Raw genomic sequence first — 14,515 nt, forward strand, 5'->3', positions numbered from 1 at the left:
TTGTGTATTAACTTATACTTTTCAAAGTCTAATAAAACCAAAATAAAAAAAAGATGTGATAATTAAAGAATGCCAGGCATTAAAACTAATAATCAATTTAGCAATTGATTATTCTATAGTTTGTTTAAAATAATAAATTGCGTTGTGCTATACTTTTTATTTAGAATTCTTGTTTAAATACTTAAAAATGGCTGTATCTCTGCACAAATTATGAGACGGGAATCATGAGGTGAGTTTAAGTAAAAGCTCAAATATACAGGTGCTGGTCATAAAATTAGAATATTGTGATAAAGTTCATTATTTTCCATAATGTCATGATAAAAATTAAATTGTCATATATTTTAGATTCATTGCACACCAACTGAAATATTTCAGGTCTTTTATTGTTTTAATTTTGATGATTTTGGCAAACAGCTCATGAAAACCCAAAATCCCTGTCTCAAAAAATTAGAATATTATGAAAAGGTTCTCTGAACGAGCAATAAAAATAATCATCTGAATCAACAAAGTAACTCTAAACACCTGAAAAAGATTCCTGAGGCCTTTAAAAACTCCCAGCCTGGTTCGTTACTCAAAACCGCAGTCATGGGTCAGATTGCTGACCTGACTGCTGTCCAGAAGGCCATCACTGACATCCTCAAGCAAGAGGGTGAGAAACAGAAAGAAATTTCTGAACGAATCGGCTGTTTGCAGAGTGTTATATCAAGGCACCTCAGTGGGAAGTCAGTAGGAAGGAAAAAGTGTGGCAGAAAACGCTACACAACGAGAAGAGGTGACCGGATCCTGAGGAAGATTGTGGAGAAGGGCCGATTCCAGACCTTGGGGGAAGCAGTGGACTGAGTCTGGAGTAGAAACATCCAGAGCCACTGTGCACAGGCGTGTGCAGGAAATGGGCTACAGGTGCCGCATTCCCCAGGTCAAAGGTCAAGCCACTTTTGAACCAGAAACAGCGGCAGAAGCGCCTGACCTGGGCTACAGAGAAGCAGCACTTTGGACCACTGTTGTTCAGTGGTCCAAAGTACTTTTTTCGGATGAAAGCAAACTTTGCATGTCATTCGGAAATCAAAGTGCCAGACTCTGGAGGAAGACTGGGGAGAAGGAAATGCCATAATGCCAGAAGTCCAGTGTCAAGTACCCACAGTCAGTGATGGTCTGGGTGCATGTCAGCTGCTGGTGTTGGTCCACTGGGTTTTATCAAGGGGAGGATCAATGCAGCAGCTATCAGAAGATTTTGGAGCACTTCATGCTTCCATCTGCTGAAAAGTTTTATGGAGATGAAAATTTAATTTGGTCTGGAATCGACCCTTCTCCACAATCTTCCTCAGGGTCCGGTCACCTCTTCTCGTTGTGTAGCGTTTTCTGCCACACTTTTTCCTTCCTACTGACTTCCCACTGAGGTGCCTTGATATAACACTCTGCAAACAGCCGATTCGTTCAGAAATTTCTTTCTGTTTCTCACCCTCTTGCTTGAGGATGTCAGTGATGGCCTTCTGGACAGCAGTCAGGTCAGCAGTCTGACCCATGATTGCGGTTTTGAGTAATGAACCAGGCTGGGAGTTTTTAAAAGCCTCAGGAATCTTTTTCAGGTGTTTAGAGTTACTTTGTTGATTCAGATGATTATTTTTATTGCTCGTTCAGAGAACCTTTTCATAATATTCTAATTTTTTGAGACAGGGATTTTGGGTTTTCATGAGCTGTTTGCCAAAATCATCAAAATTAAAACAATAAAAGACCTGAAATATTTCAGTTGGTGTGCAATGAATCTAAAATATATGACAATTTAATTTTTATCATGACATTATGGAAAATAATGAACTTTATCACAATATTCTAATTTTATGACCAGCACCTGTAAATGAATTAAACAATGACTTGATCAAATTGGGAGCAGATAGGACTATCCAAATTTATAGAATAAACTTGCAGTATATAAATAAAAGCTGCTTATTTGGGTTCTTACGTATTTAGGGATGAACAGTTTGCCTGTGTTGTATATAAATGATGCATTAAAATAGATTTTTATACTCATTTGTCATGTTTTCTGCCGTTTGTTTACTGTCCTCATGTCCATCCAGTTAAAATGCCAATACATGGCAGATTTGTACATTGTATCATATTAAGTCAAAGAAGGTTTTAGGCATTTTTTTAATAGGATTTTTATTTATTTATTTATTTTTGCTGCTTAAATATTTGTGGTCTATAAGCTTTTCCTGTGTATTTTTTTCTGATTCAAAGAGTAAATTGTCACTCCATTGCTATGCGCCATTTCATTCTGGATTTATTCTGCTGTAATTAAACCCAAGCAAATTAAAAACACATTCGAAACCACAGCTAATGAAGAGACGGGGGTTCCAAAGATGTCTCCGATGTGATTCAGTCTAGCAATTGTAAAGAGAAAACAGAATCCTAAAATAAACAAACTACCACGCTGCGAACTGTGCAGTAAGCTTGCTCGAATGACACACACACACACAAACCTGCTAAGGGCACAGCTAAAAACATACAAGTTATTTATTGGAGATTATACAATCGTTAGAAGATTAATACCCCTTGGGAGGCTAAAAAGGCTCAGGCTGACTTTCATCTCAAACCTGCCCCAACAGAGAGAGCTGAGGTTAGAGAGACAGGGTTGAAAGAAGTAAGCAGACTGTCAGAAGACACAGATCGTCTTCAAACGCCGTTAAGTTGTATGTGTGTGTTTGTGTGCGCACAAGTTTGTGTGTTCATCACTTTAACCCCATAATGAGCAGCCTTGAGGGGGTCCATAGCCATTTGGCAGCTCTTCATTTCCTGATTTAAGAAAAAACAAAACATAATCAAGTCTTTTATCTCTTCAGCAGTGACACAAAAATACATACACAGGCACACACTCACACAGTACATACCGGTTGTGGTCTTACCACAAGGTTTTGCACAATTAAGCTTATTTTGCCCTCAGAAGTGAATGCTGCTTGCATGTACAGTCAGACTATGTATTAATATGCGTGTGCTTGAGTTTGTGTGTGTGTGTGTGTGTGTGTGTGTGTGTGTTTTTTTAAGACACAAAAGGGAGGAAGCCGCAATTATTTCCAATCTGAGGTCAAAATCTGTCTGTCTGGCTCCAGACCTCGGATTTCACTCTTCCATGTCGGAAACTTCAGATCTTCTCTGATGGCTAATTCTCCAACTCTCGTGGTTTGATCTTGCTTAATTGCAGCACACACACACACACACACACCTACACATCCACGCATGCACACGCACATGTTCAACACAACTTGGGATGGATTTAGAGTTGCACTGTCGATGTGAGATAATTTTACCTAACGATACATCCATAAAACTATTCACGGTTTTATACCATTATATCAGCCTTTGTAAACCCAGATGTTCTGACTTTGGCTGAAAAAAATTACTTTTTCTTGATGGTTAGGAAGAGGTTGTATAGCTTTCCCGAACATACATACCATCAACATAACACACTAAGCTAGATACTTTGACACTTAAAAAGCTGTCATGGAACAATGTGATTTGAATTTAGTGAGAGATCTGAAGGGTACCTCAAACCTCATCTTACTTCTAAAAACATTTCACTGGAACCTTTCAAACTAAAATACTATAGTAGTTTAATTTTCCCCAGTAGAATTGCACAATTAGGGTATCATCATTTATTTTAATATGCTTTATAAAAAATGGATTAGAGATTTTTATTAAAAAACAACAAAAAAACAGATTGTATGAGAAAATTAGATGAACTCAACTGGGGTTTAAAACTGCACTGTACGCCATAGCCAGCAGGGGGCAACACGTTGCAAACATTTTGTTTTATTTCCTGCAAGTCAATGAGAAATAAGTCATAATATCAATTTATGCACAGTTGCAATATGCCAATAATGTAATTTCCTTAATGCTTGGATAAACGTAATGAACACTCAGTGGTGCACAGGTGTACAGTGCTTTATATAGTAGTTGTTCAGATTATTTTGAAGTGGGTTTTGTTGAGAGGTTATGACCAGGCCATAGCATACACAACATACGTTGCACTATATGGAAAACAGTTGAAGTTCATCTGGAGCAATCCAGCTCACTGGGAGAAATCCCAGACAGCGCACTGAAGGGAGATGAGAATCAAGTGGAATTGAGTAGGAAGGCAATAGTCAGGCTACTATTTAATGTACCTTTACATGATCTTCTTGTTTGCATTTGACAGATCTTGATATGTTCCACACTGTGAGCCCTTGCCAGCCTTTTAGATGTTCTGGCAGAGAGGATTAGACAATTTGTAAACTAGTCAGATTTACTTCTGAAAGCAAATCTGAATGGGTTTTTAGTCATGAAAAAATTGTGTTTTATCTTAAAGTCAACTACTGTTTATGTCTCTCTGGTTACCTCCTTTATCACCTACCTGTGTATTGACTCATGCTAATAATTTTACCCAATTGCCAACGTTTGCCCGTGACGTATGTTATGTGCCAGTTTGACGCTATGGAGCTTGCCGGAAATTGCCTGTGCTGTAAACAACCATCCTCCACTGCTAAGGGAGGTGGCTGTTAATGTTAATTCAATATTTGGAAGTGTGGCCAACATGGACAGAACTCCTTTGTTCACTGCCTCTGCTGCCATTGCTAAAACTACAGGTAGACTCCAACTCCAAAACAGCGCAGAAACCGTCAACACCATCGTTTACAACTTCTCCTTCTGGGATGAAAGACCAGAGATAATCTGTAAACAAGCAGAATTGCACAGGAAGGCAATGGCAATGCTAATGATTACATCACTGTTATGTCACAATTTATTGTTATGTAGATTAAAAATAGATTTCAAGCAACTCATTTTTTTTTTAATATGCATATCTAAAAATAGACATTCATAACCAAGGTCAACCATATAACATATTGTTGACTAATCTGGTATTTTTAAATGCTGCTAAATGACATGACCTGCATTTATACTTACGTATACCAAAGATTGGCCAGAGGTGATATTTGCTCATAGTTATGACTCAGAAGTATGCCATAGGTTGTTCTACTGCTATTACTTATTTATTGGCAGTGACGTGATGCTAGTGAGCTAGTGAGCCGTTCACTGCATTTGGCCACACACATGCTCAACATTCCCGCTGACAACGCTACTGTCGGCTGCGATGTTTCAATTCATGACTTCACTGATTGATAATAGCAGTTAAAGTGCAGGAAGCTGCAGGCGGAAAAAAAGTTCATTAAAAGTTTATGAAGAAAAATTAGCATTTGCTGTCATTTCATGCATTTCTCTTGTCTTTCAGGGATTAGACACAAAATGTCACAGAGCAGAGGTCAGAAGAAGTTTGTCTTCCTCTCGTTAATATTGGTAAGTTTGTTTCCCTCCCCCAGCACTTGAACGTGCATTTAATCACCTTTCCTACTCCTCCCACTGTTATTCTTGTATCCTGTGCTCTGATGTTCACTCCCACCCTACATTCTCCTCTTGCCTTGTCAGGCTTTGGGCGGTAGAAACGCTTGTTTGATCATACCTAGTTGATTCCACAGTTAGGACTTTATCGTCCAGACTTTGTGGCATTTTTGCTCCAACAACATGCATAACTCTTAGACACTTGTAGCAATTATTTAATCCTTGACTTTTGTAAGGAGCGACTGTCTTTAAATTCTTTGATGCTCTACTTGTTTTAGTGTTGAAATCCATTGGCAGGACTCCCAACAGGCCCCTTGGATTCACACACTCCCTTCTTCCCTGCTCTAGTATCCTCTTGTTTGCAGAAAAACACCATAAAGTCTGAACCAAAGGATGTGTTACTTATGTACAGAAATATAGTTTGTTTTTGTTGCCTAAATGAATATGTTCCAGAACTTCTGACATGTGCAAAGATGAGAAGAAGACAGAAATGTCCAACTTTGAGAAAGTTTGAAAAAGAAGTTTAGACAGGTAAAAGAAAGCAATGTATGCAAAGAGACTTCCAGCAACAGCTTGCTAAATCCTAAAACGACCCTACATGGTGTTAAAATGGCAGAAAATACTAATGGGAGTAATATTAGAGAATGTGTTGGCAGCACTTGCTTCTTCAAAATGAAGTAAAGCATAAAAAAATGAATAAAGCATCATAAACTCCCACACATTTTATTGCAATAGAAAGTACAAATTATGAAATACATTTTTAGGGTAAGTTAATGCAACAAAAATTGCAACAAACATGTAGTGTTAAGCAATTGGTTGTTATTGTAGCAGTTGTTTTAGCATACGTATGTTGTTCTAGAAAGAAGACATTGCAGTGAGATTATAGTAACTTCATTCCAAAAGGCAACATTTTTTAGCCTCCACTACTGCTTTTCCTTTTGCTATAATTGGTCTTTATCATAATATTTGTCCTGAGAGAGATTATAATAGACTAGAAAAAAAAATAATGAGAGGAGATTCAGCTTTCCTAAACCTTGGCTCTAGATTAAGTAGTGGCTGGCAGCCTCAGTTGTGTTGTGATCAAATCAGGCTTAGATCTAATTTACAACAAAAAGTGGGAAAAGTTAAATTCATTCTTTCTTCTTTTGCTTTGACATGCTTTGCTTTCTACTTTCTAGCTCTTTTTATGTGCCGCAATTATCAGATTTTATCACAGTTTATAGACAGAGACTTCTGGGGAGACGAGATACGTTCATCCAGCTGCAATCTGCTGCAGCGCCACCAGATGCCACCAATTCTCACTTTATTGTTTTATTGCTCATGAAGCTGTATTTACACCAACTGCACTCCAGGCATGTAAACAATGGGTCAATCTGTTCTGGATTTGGTTTATATTATTATCAGGTTATCTGGCCAGAGAGGAATGGGCTCATATACATAAATGAGCACTTGTTCAAACAGGTCTTCAGCTCACTGACAGGATATGGTTGGGAGGAACAGCCGAGAAAGAGGGAGATGTTATTAAAACAGAGAAAAAGACGGAGAGTCTTAGTCATGGACTCATTTATTTTCCCTCTATCATTTTTTGGACAGCGGATGATTGTTAAAAGTCAGTTAGTTTGTTTGGAAAAGGACAAAGTATGCTGGAAAAGCTATAAATACCAGCTGCTACTTATTACATTGAGCCACAATGACACAATACCACACGTCTCACACACACACACACACTTTCAGTCACATTTCCATTACTGCAGGGGACATTTCATTAACTTAAATTTTCCGAAAATGTACCCCAACTCTAACCAAAGCCACAACTTGCATAAACCTATTGTGACCACAACCTTAACCCCAGAACCCAACCTTTATCATCCTATCTTCACAAGGCAGTTAACGATTATTGTTTTTGGGGACGTTTTGCCTCCAAATGTTATATTATTCCCACCATACAACAGCGTGAAAACATCCATTTCTCCGTGACGGGACCCCACAAAGTGTGTTCACACACAAAAAAATTATGCTATTGCGCAATCTTGTCATATAGAAGTCACAAAGCAGACATTAAAATTGATATTTACAAAAGTAAATATCACATCGGATATCATTTTGTTTTTTATTATTTTCTTTGCTACTTAAATTTTATGCCATTTAAGTTTTTTTTATCAAAGCTCCAGTTTTACTGGATATTAAATGATTCATCCTGTGCTTTTAGTTCTGCTCATATGCCAGTCCATGTAATGTTCAGCTTATCTTAGAGAAAACTCTATACACTAATAGAGATTTTTTTATTTTTTTAATGTTGTTTCTCAGATATTGGCTATCCATTTTAAATTGGTAAATCATGTTGAATCTCGTGAAAAATGTTTCTTTGTTATGCATATTTTTTTAAACGTTGAAATTTGAAAAAGCGAATGTGTTGCACGATATCTACAGAGAACTTCGGTATTAACCAGTGATATTACACGGTTCTCTGACTTTCTCAATGGTTATTAAACTAAAAAAAAAGTGCAATGACAAACATGCTAATGGTTAATACATTTATAGACCGTAGGTAGCAGGTGTTGGAAAAAAAATGTGCAAAGAACTGGGATGTGCAAATAGTAGGAGTGTCAGTAGTTTAAAGAGAACCATAAAAAACAAACCTTTTGAGATAAAATAAATATTTGCATAACAGAACATATTTAATCTTTTTTTTTATTTATATAATAAAAAAGTAGTGTGTTTATTCTGCTTACTAGTGCACATCAATATACAATGAACAAGATCTAAGACCACTTCGCAAAATCAGATTTAGTTTAATTGATCGCAATAGTAGATAATAATGCCAGGTATGGACGTTCCCATTATTCACTGACATATTTTTGTACCTTCAAAATGATATGATCACACACTTTATAACTACTTGGGTTATCTCGTATTAACTTATAGCAGGTTAGCTGAGCCACTACTGAAGATCTACCAGCCTTAGGTGGTGCAGTTCTTGTCAGTTATTACAACCCCTGGCAAAAAGTATGGAATCACCAGTGTTGGATGAGCAGTCATTCAGACATTTCATGCTGTAAAACAAACTCGGATCAAAAACATGATACAATATTAAGGTCATTCCAAAGTGCAACTTGTTGGCTTTCAGGAACACTCGAAGAAATGAAGAGAAAACATTGTGGAAGTCAGTGAATGATACTTTTATTGACCAAACACAGGGAAATAAATATGGAATCACTCAATTCTGAGGAAAAAAGTATGGAATCACTCAAATTGGAGGTAGAAAAAAGGACACACCCAGTCTATTTCCTTTCCCTAAATGGACACCTGCCCCAGATTAGATGTGCCCGTTAGTGTGCAGATCAAAACACCTGCAGTCATGACACCTTGGAGGGCTGCTGGACGAAGTGGAGTGGCGAGAACCATGACTCCAACAAGAGAAATGTCCCTTGAAACAAAAGAGAGGATTGTGAAACTTCTTGAAGAAGGTAACCCTTCACGCATGGTTGCTAAAGATGTGGGCTGTTCACAGTCAGCTGTATCCAAGATATGGTCCAAACATAACAGCATGGAATGGTTGTTAAAGCCAAGCGTACTGGTAGACCAAGAAAGACATTAAAGCGTCAAGACAAACAACTAAAGGTCATTTGTCTTGAAAACCAAAAAAGTACAACTAAACAGATGAAGCATAAATGGGAGGAAGCTGGAGTCAATGTATGTGACCGAACCGTAAGAAATCGCCTAAAGGAGGTGGGATTTCAATACAGGAAAGCTAAATGAAAACCAGCATTGACACCTAACCATAAAAGAACAAGATTCCGATGGGCTAAGGAGAGGCAATCATGGACTGTGGATGACTGGATGAAAGTTGTCTTCAGTGATGAGTCAAGAATCTTCATTGGACAAGGTGATGATGCTGGAACTTTTGTTTGGTGCCGTTCCAGTGAGATTTATGAAGAGGCCTGCCTGAAGAAAACAACCAAATTTCCACAGTCCTTGATGATATGGGGCTGCATGTCAGGCAAAGGCACTGGGGAGATGACTGTGGTTAATTCTTCTATAAATGCACAAGTTTACATTGACATTTTGGACAGTTTTCTCATCCCTTCAATTGAACAGATGTTTGGAGATGATGAAATAATTTTCCAAGATGACAATGCATCGTGCCATAGGGCAAAAACAGTGAAGGCATTCCTTGAAGAAAGACACATTCAGTCGATGTCATGGCCTGCAAATAGTCCAGATCTCAACCCAATAGAAAACCTGTGGTGGAGATTGAAAAAAATGTTCCACAAGAAGGCTCCAACCTGCAAAGCTGATCTGGCAACTGCTATCAAAGAGAGTAGGCACCAAATACTGTTTGTCCCTCATCAAGTCCATGCCTCAGAGACTAAAAGCTGTTATAAAAGCCAAAGATGGTGCAACTAAATACTAGTGATGTATTTTGAATGGTCTTTTGTTTATGTGTTTTTCATGATTCCATACTTTTTTCCTCAGAATTGAGTGATTCCATATTTATTTCCCTGTGTTTGGTCAATAAAAGTATCATTCACTGACTTCCACAATGTTTTCTCTTCATTTCTTTGAGTGTTCCTGAAAGCCAACAAGTTGCACTTTGGAACGACCTTAATATTGTGTCATGTTTTTGATCCGAGTTTGTTTTACAGCATGAAATGTCTGAATGACTGCTCATCCAACACTGGTGATTCCATACTTTTTGCCAGGGGTTGTATTCTGTCAGTGTGACCGCATTAATAGGAATGTCTCATTTGTGTCTTCACAAGCTCTGTTTTGCAGTTTCCACATTTGTCTTCACTTACCCTGCTCTCCACCTGCCTGTCTCTGCGTCCCCCCCCAGGTGTCTCGTCTGTTTGTCAGTGCCGAGTACTCCAGCTGCGGAGAGTACGAGTTCTTCAACCAGACCAGCAACAGCTGCCAGGCCTGTCCTCAGTGCCAGCCAGGGCAAGAACCGCATATGGTGAGGGCATTCTCAAACACACATATATGATTTAGGGAATCATTTTCTGGCCTGATTTTACTGTGTTCCATTTGTTTGTTTTTTTTGTTTTCATGTGTCTAGATAGACTCTCCGGTTTAAACCCAAAGTATTTCCGTAAGGTGGGGACACGAAGCTGGAAAGATGACCAAAATTTAAACTCATAAATACCAGAAATATGGAAATTACGACCCCAGCATTTGTCAGCTTCGCTCAGACCACCCACAATAGACACACAGATGAACACACATTCTTAGATGCACAGTGAAGGGTGCTTTAATTCAAATGCACAATTTCCTTATGGTTTATTGCTCCCATTTACTCCGATGTGAAGGCATGCATTACGCTGAATGATTTGCAGTAGTCACAGAGCGATTTAGGGCTCGTCAGTCAGTCTGCAGACAGCCAAAGTAAACACAGAGCAGGTAAATGCTTCGTTGGGAACCCCAGGGTGCCACACCCTTCTTAAAGAGATAGTCAAGAGTGAACATAGAGATGTGTAATTATTTGGACACTGCAAATTTTTCATAATTTCTTTCATTTCAGATGTTTTATGTATTTGTGTCTTTACATAACACACGAATGTGCAGATATTTAAGGCTCTCTAAACTGAATCTAATGTGAGGAGGCAATTAAATAACCCCAAATCACTTATGGAATCATATAAATTGGGACCTAAAAAAATGAAACTATTTAATTTGAAAAAAAAAAAAAAAAATGATGGAAATTTTTCAAAACTGTGCAGGCTGTCTTCCTACATAACATGCATGGCACCTTTAAAAAAAAGAAAAAAAAGAAAGGATTCATTTATCTTCTTAGAGACATCCAGTAACAAACAATGACAGGTTTGGCTCAATTTTTGCTATTATAAAAAACATAACGTATAAATGTTCTTAATTGTGTTTGACAATTACATTGGCAGATCAGACATATTCTCTCTCCAAAGAATTTAAATTAAAAGCATAAATGTGAAAGTAAGTTATTAAACAAGTATTATCAAAATAAACTTGAACTTGCCACATGTTAAATTTACTGTCCCCTCGAACTCCTCTTCGTCCTTGTATCCTCATGTCTCTATTGACTCCTGCTGACTAATCAAGTACTGGCACAGAAATAAACACCATCAAGTTTTATGGATGTTGAATGTTTGTAACTTAACTCATGAATTGGTTCTTAGTTTTGCACACATCGTTTCCATACCTCAAAGTGGACTTCAGTTTTATTATAAAGTTGGCTTTGCAAGTGGAAAAATGTGTTGCTTTTTGAACCTCAATTTCCCTTTTCCTTCAACCATGCAGTCCTACATTAATCATGCATAAACATGTTTTTTTTTGTTGTTTTTTTTCTTCTTCCTCTCTTGTTTTTTTCTTGTATACTTATATTTAGTTTCCCTCAACAACGTGACGAGTTCCAACATAAAGATCCACTCGCCTCTTTGGAGAAATGTGTTAAGCAGAGAACCCTTTGATAAAGAGTAATGTAGCCATTTGTAAGTGAAATCTTCCTTTAAAAAGTTAAATCACGAGAGCCCTCCTCCTCCTCTCCCCTCACACTTTCTCCTGCGCTGTTCTGGTCCCCCGGGTGGAACAGCCTGTAATTCACATGTTCTTTTATTTCCCTGAGGTTTCCTTGCATGTGGGTGAGAGTGTGTTTTGACATGCTTTTAATCAAGAAACAACCATCCTCACAGCAGAAACTTCACAAAGAACATGCCCCCCACACCCTTAGACAGATGCATCAAGCAGTGACAAAGCCACTGAAGTCCCTCTTTCAAAGGGTTGCTTGCATCTACCTTTTGGTGTTTGTTTGCATGGATGAATGCATATTTCATGGCAACATGTCCTCTTATTTTAGTGAGTGACAAATGTCAGCTGACGCTCAACATCAGAGCTGCAGTACCTTTCAACGTATTTCCATTATCTTACACGCTTTGTCAAATTACAACCACAAACCTCAGTGTATTTTATTGGGCACATAACTGTTTAGATAGATGTTTTTTCACATTTATTTACAAACAAATATAAAAAGTTGGATCCAACGGTCCATAGTAAACACGTTTGTCTCCTGCAGTTTTGCACATCTAGAGACAATGTTGCTAATTCCACATTGCAAAATAGCTCAAGCTCAGACAGATGTGTGAATAATCTTTTTTTTAGGTTTTGCCCCAGATTAATTAGTTTTAGAGGCTGTTGTCCTGCAACTTTTAGCTGTCTCTCTGCTTCAGCACATCTGCCTCTAATATTAGTCCATTAGCAGAGCTTTGTAGAGCTTGACTGCATGCCAGTGAGGCAGCTTTGTCATTTAGTTCAAGTATGTGGACAAGGGACACATATAGAGCTTACAGGACTCTGGCCCTCAAAGAATGCAGTTTGAGGCCACTGATCTGACCCACAGCATGACGTGTCTGCCACCGTGTTTCATCATTGGGATAATACGTTCAAGCTGATTTGAATGTATTATACCCTCTATACCCACTCATTGTCGATAAGTGGGTATAGACAATGATTTGTACATTTATCATTGTCTATACCCACTTATCCAATGTTTACTTTTAGAAGTCTCTTCCTGTCTCCCTTGTTACCTGAAAGTTTTAGCTGCACTGCAGCTTTTCTTCGATTCCACCTGTGATCTTTCTTACAAGTTATCAGTCATTCCCCTCGTATCAATTTTATGTTATGTTCCCTCAAGGCCAACGTTGAAAACATATGTAAGAGTTTCGCAAAGGCATTTGCTTGTTGGGTTCTGTCCATCTCCCAAGCTCAAAGAAGCATTCAAAATGCCCACAAATTTGCTTTGAAAAGAAGAAGGCTTTCAATCACCCTGGAACTGCTTTAAGGCAATGAACAGGAGCAGAGTCACAGTAAGCCTGCAGACAAAAGATCCAAGTTTAGCTTTAACCCAAACCGACACAATCCTGCTGATAGCTCGGTGAACTTTTCCATTAAACAATCACGCTCAAAGTAGCGGATGTCAAACAAAAAGGGCGAGAATATTGAATTTCTTTTACAGCCACCCTACTGTAGCCTGGATCTAGGAGGCACAGGCCTGTTTAATAGACAGATGAAAGTAAGAGGGAAATTAAAGATGAAAGAGGGGGCAAAGAAGAGAGAAAGAGTATGTTTTTGTAAATGCGAGCATGTGTGATTTTGTGTGTGGGCCATCCGGCCTCCCCACGGAGAGGAAGCACCATTTGAAGAAGATGGATGCAAGAAAACAATACGATGACTTGGTCATCTTAAGCACTACCATGCATGGAAAACTGTACACACACACACACACACACACACACACACACACACACACACACACACACACACTGAGGACCTCTGTGACCAATCAGATTTCTCTCCTGTCATCTCAGAAGAGCAAAGCCAGATTTGTGCTAAAGACAGTTCTGGAAACAGATGGGTGTTTTTAAGTGTTTACAGTATGCAACCGAATTTGTGTGTCCACATCACAGTAATGAATAATTCCATTGATGGGAAAAGCACATTTAGAATGATGTAGGAATTCATTTTTATTACTAAATGATTTAGGATGTCTGTGTGTATTTAAAATACGGATGTGTTTTGCAGAACTGTGGTTACGGTATGAAGGATGAGGACTTTGCCTGCATACCGTGCGCGCAAGGGAAATACTCCAAAGGAAAGTACGAGATCTGCAGGCGCCACAAGGACTGCGACGCTCTCTACAAAGCCACTGTCCGTGTAGCAGGAACTGCTGAAAGTGATGCTGAGTGTGGACCATGTTTACCGGGGTGAGGCATGCAAGTTGCTCTGCAGATTGCAACAATTTCGATATCTATGTGAAGTGTTTGTTCACTTATATTTTAGATTTGGGACAATCGACAAAGAGGCTCTAGGTTTAACATGAGGAAACTCACCTATCGGGCTTTTCCTGGCACATTACTAATTTCCAGATTTCATTGAGTTCTGACCTTCAAAATCTGATTTAAACCTGTCTGTCGCGAGAGGACCCTAGTCAGGGTCCTCGGCGCTTGCCGCAACAAGATCGGTTGAAAACACGCTATACATTTATCCACGGATCGGGGAAAAGCTCTTCTAAATGATAGAAACAATATTTTCTACCTCAAGGAAAACCTGGATTCTGATCTTTGTTCAAGTAACTGTTGCAATGCTATTTAAAAATGAGTTATTTCAGCTCTAAAAATAT

At 38.5% G+C, this 14,515-nt stretch overlaps 1 protein-coding gene across 1 annotated transcript in view; it reads left to right on the forward strand.

Annotated features, from left to right (window-relative positions):
- The window catches only part of edar (ectodysplasin A receptor), a 48,623-nt gene that overhangs the window by 12,529 nt on the left and 21,579 nt on the right, over positions 1-14,515 (forward strand). Inside the window, exons 2-4 of the mRNA XM_088001858.1 lie at positions 5,261-5,325; positions 10,205-10,324; positions 13,918-14,099. Of these exons, the coding sequence (XP_087857984.1) occupies positions 5,275-5,325; positions 10,205-10,324; positions 13,918-14,099 (353 nt within the window). The 5' untranslated portion in view covers positions 5,261-5,274. The remainder of the gene's footprint in view (positions 1-5,260; positions 5,326-10,204; positions 10,325-13,917; positions 14,100-14,515) is intronic.

The sequence above is a fragment of the Poecilia mexicana genome, unplaced genomic scaffold (genome assembly GCF_051168715.1).
Source record: "Poecilia mexicana isolate PSO_F unplaced genomic scaffold, ASM5116871v1 scaffold_2, whole genome shotgun sequence".
Classification (NCBI taxonomy): Eukaryota; Metazoa; Chordata; class Actinopteri; order Cyprinodontiformes; family Poeciliidae; genus Poecilia; species Poecilia mexicana.